The sequence below is a fragment of the Sceloporus occidentalis genome, unplaced genomic scaffold (assembly GCF_023333645.1).
Source record: "Sceloporus occidentalis isolate IW3139 unplaced genomic scaffold, rSceOcc1.0.p SCAF_2, whole genome shotgun sequence".
Taxonomy (NCBI): Eukaryota; Metazoa; Chordata; class Lepidosauria; order Squamata; family Phrynosomatidae; genus Sceloporus; species Sceloporus occidentalis.
The window spans coordinates 75,839,260-75,857,910 of NW_028316982.1; the positions used below are offsets into that span (position 1 = coordinate 75,839,260).

General features: G+C 39.1%; 1 protein-coding gene across 3 annotated transcripts in view; it reads right to left on the bottom strand.

Annotated features, from left to right (window-relative positions):
- Positions 1 to 18,651, bottom strand: part of RGS10 (regulator of G protein signaling 10) — a 44,006-nt gene that overhangs the window by 18,960 nt on the left and 6,395 nt on the right. For all 3 annotated transcript variants that reach the window (XR_016279817.1, XM_089507821.1, XM_089507820.1), the window contains exon 2: positions 1,979 to 2,097. Coding sequence is in view for 2 of the 3 variants with exons in the window: in XM_089507821.1 (XP_089363947.1) it covers positions 1,979 to 2,097 (119 nt within the window). In the remaining variant the exon portion in view is untranslated. The remainder of the gene's footprint in view (positions 1 to 1,978; positions 2,098 to 18,651) is intronic.

Sequence of the window (18,651 nt, forward strand, 5' to 3'; positions counted from 1 at the left end):
TATGGCAAAATACCGAGTTCATTCGCCAGTCCCATAACTGTAAATCCACCAGCCATCTCCTAGTGTCATCTTAATTGGAAGCTCTTAGCAATAATAAAAAAGGAATTTTGCTAAATATTTTATAAATTTAAGGAGCAGAAGTAGTTAATTTTGTTCCGTATGTCTGGACTATAATGGAATAATATGACAATATATCAGCTGTGAGTTTATAATTTTCATTTTCTACAGTGTAGGAAAAATGAAAAGATTCTGAACTGCTCAAATGATTTTGACAAATATATTTACTCAAGATAACTGATTATAATAATTTCAGTAGTGAGAAAATGTCTTTTTTTCTTTAACTACATTGAAGGAAAATGCAACAGATTCAAATAGAAACTTGTAAGATCAGCTTTTATTATTATTTGGAAACCATCTGTATGTCTAGTCCATATCACCTTGCCAAATTTTTAAATTCATAAAACTATGACTCCCCCAAAATTATTTATTTAAATAAGACTGTATTTTCTAGTAAATTAAGGCCCGGTACAGACAGGCCAAAAGCGGTGTGGCGCTGCCGATACTAGGGTTCGGGAACATGCAGCAACCACATGCCCTGAACCCTAGGACATAAGGGTGCTGCCATGACTGCACGGCCCCACCTACATGGGGCGCGCGCCCGTGACGCAAGTGCTGTGCAGCATTCATATGTTGTTGTGCTGGCATCACTGATGCACCACAGTGCACTAATGGTGCACTCGTGGTGTCGGGTACACACTCCTAAAAGAACCTGGTTTTTATGGGTTCTTTTAGGAGCAGAGGGACACTGCGCATTTGGCTGCTGCAGTGTCCCTTGGGAGCAGAAAGGGGTGGCTGCACACCACCCTTTCAGGCCGGTCTGTACAGCCCCAAAGTTAAACCAAAAGGTGTGAAAAGATATATCAATATTTAATAATATATATAAAACCAAGAGGCACTGTTACTTTCATTTTGAAATGTCATTCAAAGTAGACACACTTTCACAATGATATGAAACCCACACATAGCACTGAAATGTAATACAGATCATCTTCTTAACAATGACCACATTCTCTTGCTCAAAAAACCTTTTACAATATCAGCTGCTAATACCTAGGTTCCCAATAACACAAGGTAATTGAATTCTACTGGAATTCTACATTTGAGGATACACTTTGACCAGGATCTATTGGATTCCGCTTGTTCCAGTGCCTGACCCCCTCTCATGTGTCCTAAAAACCTACTCCAGGGAGTTAGGAGCAGGGTTTCAATAACATGAAAAATTGTAGACAGGACTGAGTTAAGTCCCGATTCCAGTTGCAGAAGTAACTGAATCCTGCAAAAGTAAATTATATTCAGCCTTGGATTTCAATATCAATAGGCATATAATAAAGCAAAGCACAGGAAATCTAAAAGTAGAGTGGTAATCATTTGATCCACCAGATGTTGTTGGACTGCAACTCTCAGCAGACCTAGCTAGTATGGTCAAGCTTCCAGGGTGATTCTTGGAGTTGTAAAACAAAAAGTGCCCTTTCTACACTTTAAAGAAATGCTACAATTTGTCACGCCACCCATCTGTCTTGAATACAGAGCTCTAGTAATAGTGTAAGGGTCATACTGGTTAGCATCTTACTATACCAGCTCAAGAGTAAGGAAAGCCTTCATGCCAGTGCCAAAAAGCACACTAAAAATGTAGAAGTAAATATTCTATGGAAGTGGATTTCAGCATCTTTTGCATTAAAAAAAAACCCAGCATAGTTGTGTGTTTTAAGTTCTGAATTATCAAAGCCCTACATATCTTCTCACATAAGTTCAATATCTCTCATCAGACATAAACCAGTCTAGAAAGAAGCATCTCCTCAATTCTTTTGGTTGGGATCCTCACACACCATGTACTCCTTGGAATACAATACTGTATTTACAGAATTTTGTTTAAAACAGTATTTAAGCTTAAGTGCACTGTAAGAGTTAAAATACCAACCCTAAATCTCTTGACACCTTCATGGTCTTCCAATAAATTTTCTAGGGATGTAGCCCATCTTCTGGTGCCATTCAGATTTTGTTGGCTGCTGCCTGGCTTGCTGTCACTATCATTTATTTCTGAAAAATATAAAGTTAATTAAAATTAAAAAGTTCTATGCATCTCTGTCCTACCTCTAACTGCTGAATTTCCCCCCTGCAATGGTCAACACACTCTGAGATTTTCAATCCACCTGTATTGATGAGAACATTGCAGAATAAAGAAAATTAAAAAATGCCTTATACAAGACGAGACTGTTGTTCCATTTAGCCAGGCACTGTTTGTTCTGATTGACGAGTGCTCTGCAGCATTTCCAACATAAACCTTCCCTATCAGAGGTTGTCTGATTGTGTTAACTGAGGCCAGAAATCAAACAAGGGGCATTCTTAAGGCAAATCTTGTGCTGTGACTCATAGTTCTTCTCCTAAAGAAACTGAGTCAGCAGAGCTGTATAGAGGGGATAAAACCTGGAGATCCTCCTGCAAATCTAGGCAAACCTATTTTACTTGTAAGACAGATGTTTACTGAGATACCAGACCAGAACAGACTGTGGCATCAGGAAAGGTAAAGACGGCTGCAGTGTTATTGAGAGAGGGTCAACAATTCTTACAGCCTGTTATACTGATACAGCATCAACTTATGAAGATATAATTTCTGTTAAGGACTGCAAAAATGCTGTGCATTTTTTAAAATGAGTATCAAATTTCTAGAAGCTGAGAAGAAGATAAATTAAACCTATCACTGAGAACAAAAGATTAGACAGCCTAGCTACTAGGATTTTCTAGTTCCATTTTAGTTTTTCATATATTTTCCTGATCAATAAAATTTTCTTCTTCAGTTGCAATGGGATCTACTAAATAGCGTGAGGTCAGCTGCACACAAGCAAACAGAAAAATATTTTCATTTTTGCATTTTTTAATGTACAATCTGTACAAGAATTAGTAATTAACCAAAAAAACAGAACAAAACAAAACCAGGCACTGACCTCTTAATCAGTTCTTTTTAAAATTAACAGTGCAGAGAAGTGTGGTCTTCCAGATGTCACTGTTAGACTGCAACTCCCATGTGCCTGCACAGCACAGCCAGTTAAGGAAAACACTGGAAGCTGCAGTCCAGGAACCTTGGGAGGGCTATACTTTTGTATATTTCTGCTATGAAGCAAAGGTACTACAAGCTATATACTAATTGTTTCTGGAAATGTTAACACTGCTTAGGTTATGACACAACTCTTGGTGAGATTCAGGGATCCTTTTCAAAATTAAGATTTTGTAAGCAAGATGGGTGTGTGTGAATATGTGGGGTGTGTGTGAATGTGGCCCACTTACTTGAGAAGGATAAAAATATATTTGAAGCCTAAACATGAAGTTGCTTTAATGGTTAAATTGACTGAATACAGTTACAGAAATTGAAAATGCTGCTGGACTCAAAACATTTTTCCTGTAATTTTATGCCATTTGTGACATTACTTAAATAATGTCCCTATATGTCCTAACTAATGTAGCATCAAGCAGGATGAAATGGGATAATACTTAAGAGGTTAGAACTGTGTATATCAGATCACAGGCTGGAAAACAAATACGCACGTGTCATGCTCTTTTTTTGGCTACTCTTCTTTTCCCTGTTAGAATCTGCACATTAATTTTTTACAAACGTGAATGACTGAACACTGTGTAAAATAAAATAAGTATGCACTCAAAAATCAGTACTAAATAGTGCTCAAGTTTGTAGCATTAAACTTCATTTTTAAAAGTGAGGTATGCAATAAACTGTTCCAATGTGAATGTTCCTGCTGCAGATTCTGTCAGAACCTTTTGCACAATACACCATTCCATCCCCACATCCTGTGGATACTCAGCAATTTTTGGCCATGGAACATGTTCACTTCTCATTTGGCATGTATGGGCTTGTTTGCTTTTGTCCCTTTAAAGGATTGTGTGGGGTATGTTCTTTTGTTTTGTTTGTTTTAGTGCTTTCTACAATACTTTCTATAAATCTTTGGCTTTGCACAAATGTAGTGATATTTTCTTCCTGCTTCCTATGCTACATTAAACACACAATATATCACCTAGAGGATAAATCCAACTGGAGTAGACCCATTGCATAAATATAGATTTACCATTCAGCAGCTGATTCAATGGATCTAGTCTAGTTGAGACTAACAACTACAGTGAGCCCTCCACATTTGCTGGGGTTAGGAGAACAGGGCCCCTGGAAAAGTGGAAAAACACAAATAAAAAGACACTATTCTTTTTTCTTTTTTTTTACAGGAGAACTTGTGTCTAGGAATCTCTACGGCCTCCAGCACAACTCTATGGTCAACATCTGCCAGAAGCTGACCACAGAATCATACTGGAGAACCAGTACCTACAAATGCCTAGAGAAGTGTGTTCTCTAGGAATCGCTCAGTCCACCAGCACAACTCTGTGATCAGCTTCCAACAGACTTGTGCTGGAGGACCTAGAGATTACCAGAGAGAACATATTAATCAAACCCACAAATAATCAAAGCTGCAAAAATCAAAGCCGCAAATGTGGAGAGCCTACTGTAATCTTTTTTACTCTTCAGTAAGTGACAATGGCTCAAAATCAAAGCACAGTTTACACATTCCAGTATGCGAGATTTAAACTACCCTTCCCTTATTTACATTTTTAAAGAGATAGTTACATTAGGCTGCACTCTGTCTGTTTATTACAGAGCCTGGAACACTAGTTTTTTTGGACTCAAAATGCAGCATACTAGGACTGCATCTGCACTGCAGAATTAATACAGTTTGACACTACTTTAACTGCCATGACTCAGTGCTATGGAATTCTGGGGTTTGTAGTTTTGTGAGATATTTAGCCTTCTCTGGTATCACAAAAAAAATACAATTCCCATTGAGCCATGGCATTTAAAGCAGTATCACACTGCATTATTTCTACAGCGCAGATGCAGCTTAGAGATGAAGTATTCCAGGAGTTATTTTAAAAGTAACATTTCCAGGCTCTCCTTTAATGTGTAGTTTGGCCCTCAGTGGCCATGTTTTGACTACAGTCCCATTAGTTACTCAACATAGTTGATTTATTAGAAGGAATGATGATAGTTTTTGACCCAAGGGCCTCCTATACAGTACATGTCCAGCAACTTAAAATACAATAAGAACAGTAAAACAACACAACAAAAAAATTAAAAATCTATAAATCAAAGAAAGTCAGCTCTGTCCATCAAAATTGGGAAAAGAAAATACACTCTCATTAATCATTTATTTATAAAAACATATATTCATTTATTTACAATAAATAGATTTTACAAAATGTAACAAACAAAAACAAGGAAAGAATTAGATATACATCACAAAGAAGGGAATTATAGAGCATGGGTATTACTGCAAACAAACTGGGGCTCATTCCCATTTGCAGTTAAATCGATTCCTGATTCGCTTTAGCTTTGTGTTGGAAATTGATTCCAAAAGGTCCCTGGTTCCCACTATGAAAGCATTTCTTTTCTTACCCCAATTTTTTCATTTCTTTTTTGGCATGATTATCATCCCCACTAGTTGCACCACTTCAAAATGCATGTCAATCATCCATGACGTAAGCAGCAGCCCAGACTTTTGACAAGCCTGGGGGGGCAGAGGAGGAGGAGGAACATGCTACAGAAGGCTGAAATGTTCAAAAAGCTGAAATGGAGGGCATGTCCTGGAGAAGGAGGACCAAGCCTGAGGGCAAAGGACCCACGGGCAGAGGTGGGTTTCCCTTGCCATCCCTGCCTGCCTTCCTCCGTGGGGTACCTGGTGGGTTTCCTCCCCCACCGCCTTCCGGCAACCCGGATGGACTCTTCTTCACCTCTCCCTCCTCTCCTTCCTCCTTGGAGGTGACAGTCAGCTGTGGGATGACCTGCTGGAGCACCCCATTGTGGGGCCGGCAGCCATTTTTTGTGGCCGGCTATGGCCCCTGGTGGCTCCCAACAACTCTGGCCAAGGTGCAGCAAGCCTTGAAGATCCCTCACACTGTGTTGCTTGGCCCGGCCCGACTCTGGACTACTGTTACGCCCCTTGCCTAGGGAGCTGGGCTACTCCATGGAGGGACTAGGGCTGTGTGAGGAAGACTAAGCGAAGAGGAAGACAAGGGATTGTGGGGGCACTGAGGAAGAAGACGAGGAGGAGGAAGAGAGGGAGGCAAGGAAAGGTGAGGGTCCTGATGAGGAGGAAAAAGAGGAAGAGAGGGAAGCAGGGAAGAGTGAAGGTCCTGAGAAAAAGGAAGAGGAGAAGGAGGAGGAAGATGAGAGGAAGGCAAGGCAAATAGGTGTGACCAATAGGTGATTTTTATTTTTAAAAAATTGATCGCAGAATTGATATAACAGTTTAGCAACTACTTGCCTTTGCTAGTAGTTGCGAAATCATTCAATCGATTCATCAATTACTTTTTTTTAAAAGCACCCATAGGTCACACCAACAAGTAAAAAGGCAGCACTGGGGGAGGGGATGTGTGACATCTCCAAAAAACTGGCAAGGAATGGTAAACACCCTTCTGCAGTTCATCCCTCCCCTCCAGAATGATGCTATTCAGATCTGTCATTCCCATTTGCTGAACACTCTTTGGAATCTATTCTTTTCAAAAGAACCACTTTGAAACTACTGTCAGAAAAAAGCGGGTTTTTTTGCATTTGCCTCGCTTCATTGAGATTGCAATCAATCACACCAGCATCATAACCGGTTTCAAATGGGAACAACAGTCATATAATTTGATCAGCAATTTGCTTTTTTTCGTAGCGGGAATGAGCCTGGGAGTCAATGTAGATGGAAGAGTATGAGTAATATGTTCCAAGATCCTAAATACTCTAAAGTCCTGCCTGATCTTGGAAGCCAAGAAGGATCATCCCTGGTTAGTACTTGGATGGGAGAGTGCCAATGAATATCAGGTGCTGTAGGCTATATTTCAAAGAAAGGAACTGGCAAAACCACCTAAGAAAATCCTATATAAATCAGGCAATCACCATAAATCAAACAGGCAACTTGAAGACACAATGTGTCCCAAATATCTGGTCCATTATATTATCCTAGCAGCTGCATTTCTCAGTAGATGCAGTTTCTGAACACTATTCAGAGACAATGGTATGTACAGCATGCTGCTGTAACCTAATCTAGGTGTGAACAAAACATGTGTGATAGACACCAGGTCTGCCTTCTCCAGAAAACATTCAAATCAATGTAGTCAATGCCAACTAACCAATGCAAAATCATTCTAGCCACAGCCATAAATGGGACACCTAGGAACAGGGCTGGGTTCTGGATGACTAAAAAAATATGCTGCTGGTCCTTCATATCATCAACCTTGCATTTAGGAAGAAAAACATAGGAACAAACAAATTGAAATCACCACCTTCCAGAATATCATGAGGTTTCCATAAAATCTTCAAGTTCCATTATGCAAATTCTAAAGCATTTACTTTAACTCTGTCCAAACCAGTCATAACATATTCTCATTCTTGACAGTGGTGCTTTTTCTGAATCTATATCATTCTGTCTGTTACACCATGTATTGTGTTGCTGTATTACTACAAATATTGTACAGGTGAGAGAAACAGTATCTTAAGATATCATGAAAGAGTCACAAAACAGTGTGTCATTTGAGGCTGAATCTTTTTTTTTTTTTAATTTTATTGGATTAAAAAAAGAAATGATAATAAAAAGAAAAAAAGAAAACAAACCAAAATTACAAAAATACATAAATACATACATCCAAACCTACATCCAAACAGATCTTATAATAAAACAAAAAACACGCAAAATACATCTAATATACCAGATTCAATCCTTACAACCTATCTCACCTTACTCCAAACAAACATTTAACACTAAACAAGACAAAGACCAACAAATGACTTCCTCCCTACCAATAGGATTTAAAGTGTTAGTATTTGGCGATCCATTAACACTTCTTTATCTAAGATATTTCTTACCTATCGAGTATACTTATTAGCGTACAAATATACAAGAGAATTTCATGCCACTTTTCAGTGGAGATTGGCTGAATATTACAAATTCTATTACAGACAAATAGTAACTTTTAGTGTAAACTTAAGGTCGCTTCTTTACCCCATTCTTTTTCAAAGAAAATTATTAACTTTTTCCAGTTATCTAATATTTCTATCCCACATTCATTTTTCATTGCCTGGGTCAAGATGTCCATACCTATACCCTCATATAATTTTAATAGCCATTCTTCATAAGAAGGAGTTAACTCACTCTTCCATAGTTGGGCGTAACAGATTCTCGCTAGGGAGACCATATAAAATACCGCTTTTTCATCTTCTTTCTTAATTTTTTCATCCATCATCCCTAGTAGGTATAGCTCGGGCCTTAGGGTTAAATTTGTTCCTAGTATGTGGTTAATTGAATTGTTGATCATTTTCCAAAACAATTTTGCCTTACAGCACTCCCACCAACAGTGGAAGAATGTCCCCTTTTTCGTTTTGCATTTCCAACAAATATCTTTCTTTGTTTTATAGATCTTAGCTAATTTATAGGGTGAAAGGTACCAAAATACATCATTTTATAAAAGTTTTCTGTAATATTTTGAGAGAGGGTTAGTTTCTTTAGATCCTTCCACACCTTTGTCCATTGATCTAACATAATTGGGTGTCCTATACAGGTAGCCCATTTGATCATCTGATCTTTGACCGTTTCGTCTTCCATTTCCAGGGATAAAAGGTATTCATAAATTTTCCTAATTAGCTTTTCCTTTTCCCAATATAAAATTTTTCCCAGTTCTACATTTTTAATATCTGTTTCAAATCCATATGTTTTTGCATCCATCCGAAATCTTTCATTAATTTGTCTGTATGTAAACCAGTTAATATTTATATCATCCTCTTCTTGAATTAATTCCTCCCTAGTTTTCAAAATTATTTTTCCTTCCTTCTTACCCCATAAATCTTCGTATTTGAGCCATCTAGTCCCTGCACTCGATTCTTTCCTACACATGGCTTCATGTGGGGATACCCACCCGCAAATTTTGGAAAGGATATGTCTCTTGTATTTAGTCCAAATCTCAAAGAGGGGGCGTCTAATTGCATGAGCTACAAATGATTTGTTCTTCATGTTGTTACCATATACTATATAAGCATGCTATCCCGCCTTTAAATCATCTCCTTCTAAATCTAATAATACTTTATTCTCCAGAGTTACCCATTCTTTAATCCAAACTAAACCGCATGAATCGTAATATAATTTCAGAGAAGGTAAGCTCAAACCTCCTCTTTCATTTTTATCTTGCATGTTTTTTACTTTGATTCTTGGCTTTCTCCCTCTCCAAATGAAATCTGAGATGTCTTTGTTCCAGTTTTTAAAAATTTTCCCAGTTGTAATGATAGGTATTGTTTGGAATAGATAAAGCATTCTTGGGAGGACATTCATTTTAATCGCAGCTATTCTTCCCAACAGAGAAATGTTTAGTCTATTCCACTTAATTAGGTCTTTTTTTTATTTCTTTCCAAATTTTTGAATAGTTATTTTCAAATAATTCTGTGGATTTCTTTGTAATATCAATCCCCAAATATTTGACTTTGTTGACTATATTGATGTTTGTTAGTTTACCTAGTTTGATTTCTTCCTCTTTTTAAATGTTTTTTGTTAAAATATTCGATTTGTTTTTATTAATTATACATCCCGATATTTTACCAAATTCTTCCAGTATTTCCATCACTTTTACAATATTAATAATAATAATAATAAAATCTTTATTTATATCCCGCCCTTCCAAAAAGATCAGGGCGGCTTACAAATGCAACAGTGCAACAGATACAGGTTAAAAACACAGCAACATCAATACCAATACAATTTTAAAATAACAATAAAAGCCCCATTAGCCCATCCTCATGGCCACGGAAGAGGAGGGAGGCCCACAGGATGTTTAGTCGGGGAATGCCTGCTTAAATAGGAAGGTCTTAAGATCCTTCCTAAATTGGGCCAGGGTAGTAGATGCGCGGAGCTCGATGGGCAGCGTGTTCCAGAGGGCAGGGGCAGCTGTGGAAAAGGCTCTTCTAGAGGTAGAAGCTAGCCTAGCCCCTGGCACCTTCAGCAATTGCTGCCCAGATGTTCTGAGGGTGCGAGGCGGATTGTACGGGGAGAGGCGGTCCTTCAGAAATCCTGGGCCCAAGCCATTTAGGGCTTTATAGGTAATAACCAACGCCTTATATTGAGCTCGGAAACGAATAGGCAACCAGTGAAGGTCTTTAAGTATAGGTGTTATATGGCTGGTCCTGGTAGCACCAGTGACCAGCCGGGCTGCCATATTCTGTACCAATTGAAGCTTCCGAGTTTGGTATAAGGGTTGCCCCATGTAGAGTACGTTGCAGAAGTCCAATCTCGAAGTTACCAGGGCATGTACAACAGTTTCTAGGTCCCTCCGGTCCAGGTATGGGCGCAGCTGGCGGATCAGCCGAAGCTGATAACAGGTGCTCTTGACCGTCGCATTCACCTGAGCAGTTAGATGAAGCGATGAATCAAGAAGCACTCCCAGACTGCGCACGGAGTCCTTCACAGGGAGCGTGACCCCGTTCAGGACAGGTGGAACCACCGCCATTCCCGGACCGGGGGAACCTATCACTAGTACCTCCGTTTTCTCTGGATTTAGTTTGAGTCGGTTTTTCCTCATCCAGTCCATTACTGACTCCAGACAGGCCACGAGAGGAGAGACGCCATCCCCGGTCACTGCATCAGTCGGAGACATAGAGAAAATAATCTGGGTGTCATCAGCGTACTGATAACCCCGCGCCCCATGTCTCCGGATGATCTCTCCCAGCGGTTTCATGTAAATGTTAAATAGCATGGGAGACAGAATGGCTCCTTGAGGGACCCCAGTTTTAAGGGCCCGCTCGCTGGAGCACACGTCTCCCAGCTGCACCAACTGGGACCTCCCAGAGAGGTAGGACCGGAACCACTGGAGCGCAGTGCCCCCGATCCCAACCTCCGCCAGGCGCCCCAGAAGGATACCATGGTCTATGGTATCGAAAGCCGCTGAGATGTCCAAGAGCACCAACAGGGACACGCTTCCCCTGTCGATGCTCAGACGGAGATCATCGACCAAGGCGACCATGGCCGTCTCAACCCCGTGACCCGCCCGGAAGCCATTATTTATCGGGTCTTCCACAAAAATAACCACATCGTCTGCGAATGCTCTAATTTTGATTTTTGAGTTCCTTAATTTAACTCCTTGTATTTTTGATTCCTCCCTGATTTTTTTAATCAAGATTTCTATTGTTAGCAGAAACAGTAGAGGGGAGAGAGGACAGCCCTGCCGTGTACCTCTTTGAATTTTAATTTTATTTGTTTTATCCTTATTGATTCTAATTTGAGCGCTTTGGTTAGAATATATTTTTGAAACCCAATTAAAAAAATTTGGACCTATGTCAATTTTCTGCAATATTGCCAGCATAAAATTCCAATTAACCGAATCAAAAGCTATTTCAAAATCCAAGAATAACAAACCAATCTTTTTTTCATTGTGTTTTTCATAGAATTCTAATATATCAATAACAAGTCTTGTATTATCTCTGATTTGCCTGTTCGGCAGGAAGCCCCTCTGCTCCTCTCCAACCATTTCCGCCAAACATTTTTTCAATCTCTTAGATAGAATAGCGGCTAGTAGCTTATAATCATTATTTAGTAATGATATTGGTCTATAATTGCTAGGGTTTTCAGGATCCTTCCCCTCTTTCAGGATTATTGATATGTCTGCTTCTTTCCATGATTTAGGTAGATCATCTTGATTATTTGCTAGAACTCCATTCATAATCTGCTGGAGAGGGAGAACTACTTCTTCGATAAAAGCTTTATAGAAAGATATTGGAAGACAGTCGTTTCCTGGTGCCTTCCCATTTTTTGCTTTACAAATTGCTTCCCATATTTCTTCTCTTTGAATTGGCTTGTTTAATTCTCTTTTCCACTTCTCCGGGATGTTTTGAAGTTTTGCTGCATCTAAATATTCTTCTATTTTAATTAATTCTATTGTTCTCTCCTTATACAGATTCTCGTGGACGTGCTGGAACTCTTTTTTGATGACTTCTTGTTGGGTAAGTATTACTTCTCCTTTCTTTATTTTGTTAATAAGTTTCTTTTCCCTATGCCTCCTTAATTGGAATGCAAGCCATTTACCTGTTTTATTTGCTTGTTCGAAATTTTTTTGCTTCACCATTTTTAGTCTCCTTTCTAATTCTAGAGTAATTTCTAAATCCAATTGTTTCTTTAGAATTTGAATATCTTTTTGGATTAATTTATTCTTTGGTTGTTTCTTTAAAGCCTCTTCTTTTTCTTTCAGGGTTTTGTTCAAATTATTTCTTAGTTTACTCTTCTGTTTATGCCAGATTATGTTTTGCTGGGTAAAAAAGCTCCTAATGGAGGCTTTGCAAGCATCCCATACTACACTATTTTTAACCTCTCCGTTCAGGTTTTCTGCAAAGAAGAAGTTTAACCATTCTTTTCCTTTTTTAATTATAGTTTTGTCTTTCAGCAGTTCTTCATTAAAAAACCATGCCTTATTCTTCCTTACTTCTTTAAATGTAATCATAAGAGGGTTATGGTCTGACACAACTCTATTAAGAATTTCCATACTGGTTACATCTCTGATCAAGGTATTAGATACTAAGCAGAGGTCAATTCTTGCTAAGGATTCATGCCTTTCCGAAAAAAAAGTAAAGCCTTTTTTGTCATTGTACAAATGGCGCCATATGTCAATTAGCAAAAAATCCTCTTTTAACTCAAAAAAATTTTGGGGCAATTTCCCTTGGTTGACTTTTATAATCTTACCAGATTTTCTATCTAGAGGGGGGTCTATCACCCCGTTGAAATCCCCCACCATAACTATATTTTCATATTCATAATTCCATATTTTCCTGTGCAGTTTAGAGTAGAAGGAACCTTTCCTTTCCTGAGGGGAGTAGATCCCTATAATCAAAAGTTTTTCCCCATTTTGAATGATTTCAACCCCCACAAAATAACCATTGGGGTCTTCAAAAATTAATTTAGACTCAATATGGTCTCTAATGTATAAGGCCACTCCTCTCTTGCTTTTCCCATAAGATGTAGTGAATTCCTTACCAATTTTGGGGTACTTAATTAGCTTAGCATCCCTAATTCTAATGCGTGTCTCCTGAAGGCAGACGATATCGGCTTTATGTCTTTCTAGAAAAAGGAATACTTTCTTTCTTTTCTGGGGTGAGTTCATTCCCTTCACGTTCCAGGATAGTATTTTCATCTTAACGGGATTTTAATTCAAACTGGAATTAAAGCCAAAAAAGGTTACGTTGTAATAGGTTCGAATAGTAAATTTTATTGGGAAAACAGCCTTTGACAAGCAATTTTAATCTAAAGAGCAAGAGGAAAGGGGAATAGGAAAAAAAGTAATATTAAAACCTATTCAGAGTATAATTCAAAAATTAATAGTATTTATTCAGGGCCCCCACCTTTATCGTCCCCCCCTCCCTCTTCCTTCTTTTCCAGATCATCTTTCAGTCCTCTCAAGAACAATTTCGCTCTTTCAACTGAGTTCAGTCTGACTTTCCTCTGGTTCCAAGTGACGGTAAGTCCTTCAATTTCTTCCCATCTAAATGGAATTTTATTTTGTTTTAGAACATCAGTTAAACATTTGTACTCTTTACGCTTCTTCAAAATTTTACTCGGGATGTCCTTCAAAATTGCTATTTCTTGGCCTTCAATTGTCAACTTAGATGTGTAGCTTTGGTTGAGGACAAGATCTCTCGTTTGCTTCCTTACAAAATATACGACAACGTCGCGTGGCAAGCTTTTCAGTTTAGCAATTCTGGAATTAATCCTGTAGGCCCGATCAATTTCCCAAGGAAATTGCTCTTCTGGTTCGTTTATGAAGTTTGCTAAGATTGGACACAAGAGGACATACAAGTTTTCATTCACATTTTCTCTAAGGCCTCTTAATTTTAGACAATTCTCTCTTTGTTTGACTAAAATTCTCAGAATAGTATCTTCATCTTCTTCACGGTCTTTTTCCACCAATTCGACCTTCTCCTCAACTTTCTTTATTTCCTCCGTCAGATTTTTAATTTTCCCATTAATTAATCCAAATTCATTTTCAATTTTGTCCAATCGTAAATTTATTTCAACTTTCGAAGCCTGTATCTCTTTGCTTGTTTCTTGTTGAAGTCTTCTCATTTCCTCAATTAATTGATCATTTTGTTCTTGAGGTTTAGATATTGATTCAACTGAGGTTCTCCTAGCGTTCCCTGGTTGGCCTGGGTTTGTGTTTGCGTTTCTTCTGGTATTCATCATCTTAAAACAAAAAGAAGATTTACTACTCGAGTGTAATAAAAGACAGACTTACTGTCTGTATCAACCAGAAGATAAATAAATAAAAAATAATAACTCTAGTCTAGATTCAGTTTTCCTATATAGTTTCCTTATTTAAATAGGATTTGATTTGTCCCCCTGGTGCCTATCAGTTAACTACTAAATTCCCTTGCCTAGTACCACTCTCCTAAATCCCTGGAAATGGAAGAGAGGGGGGAAAAAAACCCCTTTAGATATAACCCCCCTATATGTAACAACAAGGGAGCGTTAAGCTTAATTCCTTAAAGGAAATATACAGACCAAGAGGGGCAGATGTGAAGATTTTCTCAAAAAGGAAAGTCAATTCAAACCCAAAAGCCTCTAGTTATTATAGTCAACCAGGTATGTATAGTTATTAGATTGAAGAAAGAATATCAATAGTCTTCACCTTGCCAGGGAGATTTTTACAAACTTGGTTACTCCTTCTGTTCTTAAAGTTGCTTTCTCTAAATGGACATTCCAATGTTAATTCTACCCTCCTCCCCTCACTCCCTCTATCCCCTATATTCCCCTTATTAATTTTCTTAGTAAGAAGGATACTTCCCCAAAGCTGATTAATATACAACAATCAGCAATTCAGAAATCCAGTAAAGGTTACAGCAACAACATCAGCATACATATCTTAATCAACAGTATCAAACCACTTACACAAAGTTCTCAATATTCCTTCCAAGTCAAGTGAGGGTTAGTTTTCAGGCATAGGGGGAGAGAAAGCAAAGAAAGACAAAAATTTGCTTCTAATCTATTTAGGGAAAATCTGTCACCGCCAGGTAAATTAAGGTCTCAGCAATAGAGAACCAGTCTCAATGAGAGATCAAGTCAAGCAGTTCTAATTGGTAACGGTAAGAAGGTGTTTTTTTTCTCCTCCTTTTTTGTTTGTAGTATTGGGGTAGAAATAAGGGACCAAGAGAAAAGGAGGGCGGGGGGAAAACCACAAAGAGAGAGAGAGAAGAGAGAAAAAAAGGCTTAAGTCTCTCCTGGTTTCAACACTTCCTCCTACTCTTCTTATCAGTTGGCCTTCAGGCTAATTAGGAACAGCTGGTCTTGTCCGTTCAGGTGGTTTCTGTCTCTATTCAGTTAGAGACTGAGTTTCCAATACACAATCAGAAGAAATGGCGAGAGTAAGTTTCAGCAAAGTGGTGGAGGTGTCACATCCACTCTCTCTTCACTGTATTCAGTCCCAGCTTGCCCAACGGAAAAAGCGCTGTTTAGATCAGAGTTTAAGTTCAAATGAACAGCAACTAGAGTGACAGTGAGAACACTGTAGTCAACCAGCATAAAAGAAAAAGAGAAAAGAGAAAGAGCTCCTCCAACTTGACACAGTGTTCCCAATCCGACAATCAGTCCTCCCTTAGAAGTATGCCCCAAACATTGATCAATATCTTAGCCTTTCCTCTGCGGGCTCAGTTTCAATCTCTCAAACAGTTGGCAAAGAGCCCCAGTCCGGTCGCGTCTCAGTTTTTTAGTAGGAAAGTGGCCCTCCTTGGAGTAAACCAGAGCCCAACCGGATAATCTCCAGGAGTAGGTAGTAAAATAGCAGTTGGTAAGGCAAATAAAGTCTTGAGCCCTGAATCACAACAAAAGTAACAAGAGAACGCGGGACCTTCTCTTGTAGATCCAATTAGGATGCCCCTTGATTCACGCCCTTCTCCTCCGCAAGAAGCCAAATTATGAGAAGTTAAAGTGGCACCTTTGTGAGGACTCCGTTCTCTGGTAGGGTTCGGGTGATCTCAAAAAGTTTATATAGCACAGATACTTTTAAAAAGTGGTGGCGTTGCACTCAACACAAGCCGCGGCTTGTGTTTGCTTTTCGCGGCCGTGGTCGCTCCTGTTCCGTGCAGCTCCTCCGTCCTAGCCCTCCAGTAAATGGAGGATCGGCAAGTTTTTGAGAAGCACCGGTTCTTCTAGTGAGCCCCTCTGCCTCCCCTTTATCGGGGGGATACTTCTGAGTCGGTGGTACCTTACCCCACCGCTCCCGTCGCCGCGAAACCGCGATCCCTCCTCCGGAGTTTCTCGTCGGAGGTGATCAAGGCGCCGCCATACCACCGGAAGTCCTCTGAATCTTTTTTTTTAATGGAAAGGATGTGACTAATGAGATTGCTATTTGTTAGTTATCTTCTGCATATGCTGGATATATTGTTAATACTACTGGAAAACATGTATTAATATTTTATAAACCAAATAAAATATACTTGAGGAGAAATACAAACCATAAAGTACAGCTTATGCCATTGTGCAACAGTGTGACTTGAAAACAGAGACAGCGCCTTATGCCTTGAGATTTAAGCATTAAAGTTTAAACTTTAAGTTTTGAAATTGTAAGTTATAGGAGCTCTCTCATGGCCTGAATTTAGTGGTCCTAAACTCTGGGTCTGATGCATTAGCTCTAATCTAGGAGGAAAAATACAAAACGGATCTCATTCCTGGTCCATGCCCTAGTGATCTCACGACTTGATTACTGTAACGTCCTCCTGGCTGGGCTTCCTCTTTCTCACCTCCGTCCTTTAATCTCTGTCCAGCATTCAGCTGCACGCATTATCACATCCGTCCACCGCTCTGACCACATCTCTCGTGTGTTGGCATCCCTTCACTGGCTCCCACTCCCTTTCCGCATTCAGTACAAGCTCCTGCTGTCGACGTTTAAAGCCCTCCATGGACTGGCCCCTCCTTACTTATCAGACCTTCTTTCTCCTCACCTTCCCAGTCGGGCCCTCCGTTCTGGTAGTCAAGGTCTGCTGTCCCAGCCCAGGATTTCCTCTGCCCCATCTCGGATTCGCCCCTTTTCACTTGGTGCCCCTCACTCCTGGAACCTTCTTCCCCTGCGAGCAAGAGCCATCACTTCTTTAACCAGCTTCAAAACAGAGTTGAAGACCATTCTGTTCAGAGAAGTGTTCCCAGGCATTGCATAATTGTCGCTTGCTATATGATGTTCTTTTGATGCCTGTTTTATCGAACCATTTCCTGTATTGCTATGTACTTTATATGTATTAGCCTACTAGCCCCACCACCTTTCCCTTCTCCTTTTATGTCATGTCTTTTTAGATTGTAAGCCTGAGGGCAGGGAACCATTTAATTAAAAAGATTGTATGTACAGCGCTGTGTAAATTTGCAGCGCTTTATAAATAAAGGTTAATAATAATAATAATAAAATAGGATTACAAAGATATATAGGAGTTGGCCTATTATTGCTTAGAATCAAAGTAGACATGATATTAAATAGGTCACTGACAAACATATTTGGATATTTTAAAAATTTGATATTGGCAATAATATTATCCCTCCGAACCGGAGTCCTGAAATTCTTACCCCAGTTGTAAATGGCTTTGGAGAAAATGCTAAGCTTTAGAGAAAAGCTTTTTCTAAGACTAAATGCCATGGGGTTTGGGTGGGATTTTATTAGAATCATGGCTAGCGATGAAAGCTTTCAAACCTCCCACCCACCCGCTGAAACTGTGATGAAAGTCTTCCCTCTCCCATTCTTAGCATATATTTAAAAACACAGCAGAAGTAGTTATGAACATATTTAGTATCATGCCTAATTCATCCATCTTCTCTTTTTTGTTCCTTTTCGCAACACCCTCTCTCATTTAAATTTTAAAGCTAGATAGTGGATCAAAGAATTTCCTTGAGGCTTGATAATTCCCCTTGTTTGGCTATTGAAGACTTATTGAATCCCAAGAACTGGGAAGTGGTTCATAGTTTCACCAAGATTTAGCTTTTGATCTTCTTGTGGTAGTACTTGTTTTAGTTGATGTATCTCAGGAAGCTGTTTAGTAGGAATATCTGACACAGAAGCAACACTGGATTTGTGTTTGCTTGATTCTGCTAGAATGGCAGATGTCACATTTATAGTTGGGCCTTTATCCAACTAAAATGCTGAATGTAAAGATGCATTTCTTCTTGTGTAAATACAAGATAGCCGCAATTTTTCTATCAGTGTGTTGCAGTAGACGTTCCCTGATTACACGACTGTTTGGTGTGTTTGAAACATCTTAAGACTTGGATCTTGGACTTTTGGTGCGCATAAGAAACCACAAGATAGTTTATGTTGAAACTATGTTGTGGTTTATTAATGGCACCAGCAATTCACATATCTACCGTAATTCTTAAGATGTTTTCAAATACATTTTTAAAAAAATATCTGCCATGTACATGTTTACCAAAATAGGTTCTATTTAATGTGACTTATTCTCAGATAAGTGCACACTGCACACAGGAGTGCAGTACTTGGGTTGCTACATCTGCATTCAGCAGTAATAGATCTCAGTCCAGCTGTAGTTTCGATGGGACTTAAGTT